Here is a 4,328-nt window from a genome sequence, read left to right as displayed (position 1 = left end):
GGATCACTCCCTTCGACATCGACGAAGCCGCCGAGCTGAGGAGACCGGCAAGCTGTAGGTCGAGCCGCTGAGAGGTTAATTGAGAGGCTGAGGAGCACAGCGACATAGTAAGGAGGGCTGTCGAAATGCTGAGGAGCTCAGACGGGGCGATTTTGGCGAAGGGCCAGGCTGGAGCGAAGGGCTGGTTTTGCGAGGCTGCGACAGCGGCAGCCATGAGGCGATGATATCCCTCTTGGGTTAAAGTGATGTATGAGCAAGTCCGACGAGGTTGTCTCCCAGCACGTCTCAAGGCAGTTTGTGTTCCCACAGACGGCGCCGAAATATGTTCCTGTTGAGATCGGCTTCCGGACGCGTCGCCAGACCAGTCAGCATGGAGGGGTAGGAGAGGGGGTTGCATCCGCCGGAGAGGGCCTCCACACCGAGGAAGGAGAGAAGATCAGCCACCTGGAGGCCCTGAAACATCACCGGAGAAAGAGGTCATCCTGGCGCCGGGGAGTCCCCGGACGGCCACTCCGACGCTCAAGTCAGCCCAGTCAGGAGGAAGAAGAAGTACAGTAAAATAGAAATACTGTAGTAAAATGCTCAGCCAAAAAAGATAATAAGAGTGAGAGAGAGAGAGACCAGAGCCCGGAACCCCCCCCTCCCTTTTCCTCCCTTTTTATACATCAGGAGCTTCTCTTTTTCATGATCGGAGAAGAGTTCTCCTCTTGATAGGACGTTTGCTGACAAAGCATGGTCCTTAAGAAGATATTGACCTTGATAAGACATTTGCTGACAAGGCATGGTCCTTGAGGAGACCTTTGTTGACAAGTCATATCCACCATTAATGCTTGCCAAAGTTGGCTATTAGAGAGAAAGAGAGCAATTATGACGGGTCAAATCCAAGTTGTCATGAGAGCTTTTATGATAAGACATGGTCTTGGGAAGACCATTTCTGATGTCACATGGGCTGAGTAGGCTGAGTGGGAGCTAGCCTGAGTGCCGAGTGGGCTTACTGAAACTGGCAGAGCCGAGCTGCTGAGCCGAACTGAATGGCAGTGCTGGACTGCTAAGCCGAGTGGGCAGGCTGTGCTGCCGAGCCGAACTGAAGGGCAGTGAGGACTGCCGAGCCGAACTGGGCAGGCTGTGCTGCCGAGCCGAACAGTGAGGATTGCCGAGCCGAACTGAAGGGCAGTGAGGACTGCCGAGCCGAATGGCAGTGAGGACTGCCGAGCCGAACTGAAGGGCAGTGAGGACTGCCGAGCCGAATTGAAGGGCAGTGAGGACTGCCGAGCCGAATGAAGGGCAGTGAGGACTGCCGAGCCGAATGGCAGAGCCGGACTGCCGAGCCGAACTGAAGGGCAGTGAGGACTGCCGAGCTGAACTGAAAGGCAGTGAGGACTGCCGAGCCGAACTGAAGGGCAGTGAGGACTGCCGAGCCGAACTGAAGGGCAGTGAGGACTGCCGAGCCGAACTGGCAATGAGGACTGTCGAGCCGAACTGAATGGCAGTGAGGACTGCCGAGCCGAATGGGGCAGTGAGGACTGCCGAGCCGAATTGAAGGGGGAGGTTCTGGGCTACCGAGTGGGCTGAATGGGCCAAGTGGACCTAATCCTAGGGGGGGCTATAACACCCATAACACAAGCAAACATCGTGACTAACGCAACAATCCCTCCTCGTAGTCTCAAGTCTAACCAACTTGCCGGTGGACTGGTTGGGAATTACGATTCCTTATCAATTAATTATATTCAAACCACTGTAGTATTTGTAGCTGTTAGTGTTTGGCACGTAGCTCCCTCCCATTGGTCCAAACGAAGAACCCGACAAAAGTCACAACCTTACCAAGTAGGCCTCGCCTCCAGAGAAATTTGTCACTCTGTGCTTGTCAACATTATTAATTATCAATCACTCTCCTTTTATTTTTGTTTTATAATTTAGATATTCAATAATTACGATATGGTTAATTTTACAGATGATCTAATTCTATAAAAAAAAATTCATCTAAAATTTTCATTTATCTTGTAATGTATCGTAATTCTACTATAATAAAATATAGTATAATACATCGTAATCGATCGTGCGTTAATGCATCAATCAAGCTCCATGAGATCTCTTCCTTCCTAAGATGAATCAAACAGTTGTGAAGCCGATTGATGTTTCAAGCCACCATATTATTATTATTATTATTATTATTATTATTATTATTATTATCCCCACTAATTTCTCTGATAAAATATTTGTCGGCCTGCTTCTCTGCTTTTGTGGATAACAAAAGAAAAGGAAGAGAGGATCATGAGCTTCTTTACCTGTCACGCTTGTTAAAGAAAGAGAAGAGAAGAGAAGAGAAGAGGAGGAGAGGAAGAGGCGGCATCTGTCGTCCTTCACAAGCTGATCTACTTCCCATTCCTTCCTCTAATTGATCTCTCCGACTCCATCTATTTTATTGAGGAGTTGGCTAATTTTTTTCATCTGATAAAAAAATCCATCTTGCCGAAGCTTCTCTACTTGTCTCTTCCTTTCTTGTTCGTCTTATATAAGAAAGATTCCTCCTTGGAATTGATAAAAGACCTACTTTTCTGGTCTTCTCTCTGTCGTTTTTCCCAGCTCCGCTTAGCTTTTAAGCTGAGGCCTCCGTCTATGGCAGAAAGGTTGTTTTTTTCCTCTCGGATGACTAGTAGATTATTTGAGGGTTTATCCTGTAAATGGGATTGATTGCTTTTTCTTTTTGTTTTTTTTTCCCGTGGTTTAGTTGTGAACCTTCGATTTTCGTGCAATTTGCAGTTGTTTTGCGATGATTTAGATCGAGAATTGGGGATCAAGATCGGATTTTTTTGATCCCTTCTCGGTGGCGGATGGGGTGCACCTATTCTACAGTGGAGGTGGACGAGGTGCTGTGGCGGTGCAAGGAGCGGCGGAGGTTGATGAAGCAGCTGATGAAATGCCGGGCCGATCTCGCGGCTGCTCTCATCGCGTACCTGCAATCCTTGAGGAACACTGGCGCCACACTTCGGCAGCTTACCGAAGTGGGGTCGATGATCTCCGGCGTCGCTCCTCCTGGTGGCCCTACCTTGCAGCCCTCCCCGCCACCGCCGGCGTCACTGCCGCCTTCGCCGCCTCCCAATTTTTTACGTGTTGCCACGAAGGAATCCACGAAGACGAAGTTCTATGTCGAGGATCCGAGCGATATGGACGACGATTATGACGAGCTTCTGCCGCCGCCTCCGCCTCCTTTTCCTATTCGGGGCTGGAACTTCGGTGAACACATGGGTTCTACACCTTCCTCGGATTCGTCATCTCCAATGCGGAGTGGAGGAGCTGGTGCGCCTGCCCCAGAAGACGATTGGACGGAACCCAAGTCGGAGTTTGGGGGTGAGGAGGAGGTCGTTGAGGAAGACGAAGAGGATGACTTGATCCAAAGAAAGGAGGCTTTGACTGTGGCAATGAATAGGGCAAGGGAGACATACCCATCTAAGGAATTGGCCGACGACAACTTGTCCACAGTGAGCAAATTTACCAAGGACACAGACCCAACAGCAACGGCGTCAAGCAGCAAGAAAACATGGGCAGGAATTGCTAAAGAGCTTGATGAGTATTTCCTGAAAGCTGCTGCTGGTGGGAAGGATGCCACAGTCTTTCTCGAGCCCAATCGGAGCTACCTTCAACCTGGGGACCCTGAAGCAAAGAAAGGTAACTTATGGTACACTGATATCTCATTTGTTCTTACAGATGATGTGAAATTCAGGATTGAGGAATCATGTTCTGGCTTTTCTATCTCATCTCATTGGTCCATTAGGAAATAAAAACAGGGAGTTGAAATATTTGAGTAATAGAGATTGAAAGGTTATTCAGAGTTGGAAGAGACATTCAAGGATAAGTAATCAATCCTCTTTGATCAATGCTTGGTCAATATATATTTGCATAATTGACCTTTTCACTACTGTCTGATAGTTGATCTGCATCTACATATGTTGACGCTTTGATGTAGAAAACATTTATCTTCGCCATTAACCAAAGTTCTGGTCATTGAGAAAATGAACTACGATTTGACTCCAATGAGTCTTTGGTTTCAAAAAAATGTAATACTAAGCATATATCAGTGTGAGTTCTTTTATTCCTGCTAAGTTATAAGATTCTGTTTCATACTTATATGGAGTTGCTATGTTGGAGAGATTCTACTATCGTTTCCTGTTCTTATTTCTTGTCATCCCATTCTCTTGGTCAAACGATGTAAAACTTGCATACACAGAAAGAAACTCTCTAAGGATCCTCCCTCCAAACTGCTACAAAAGGATCCATAAGTGTAGTATCAAATGTAGCTATTGCTTATGTGGATCCCATTTGTTATGCAT

At 47.4% G+C, this 4,328-nt stretch overlaps 1 protein-coding gene across 1 annotated transcript; it reads left to right on the top strand.

Moving 5' to 3' along the window:
- Positions 1-2,315: 2,315 nt before the first annotated feature.
- Positions 2,316-3,779, top strand: LOC141812317 (uncharacterized). The gene is made up of 2 exons (XM_074700360.1): positions 2,316-2,627; positions 2,729-3,779. The coding sequence occupies exon 2, from the start codon at positions 2,832-2,834 to the stop codon at positions 3,777-3,779; it is 948 nt and encodes a 315-aa protein (XP_074556461.1). The 5' UTR covers positions 2,316-2,627; positions 2,729-2,831.
- The last annotated feature ends 549 nt before the right edge of the window (positions 3,780-4,328 follow it).

Source organism: Curcuma longa, chromosome 18 (genome assembly GCF_044706935.1).
Source record: "Curcuma longa cultivar G26 ecotype Majalengka, Jawa Barat chromosome 18, ITB_CL_G26_1.1, whole genome shotgun sequence".
Taxonomy (NCBI): Eukaryota; Viridiplantae; Streptophyta; class Magnoliopsida; order Zingiberales; family Zingiberaceae; genus Curcuma; species Curcuma longa.
This window is presented reverse-complemented; position numbering and strand designations above follow the sequence as displayed.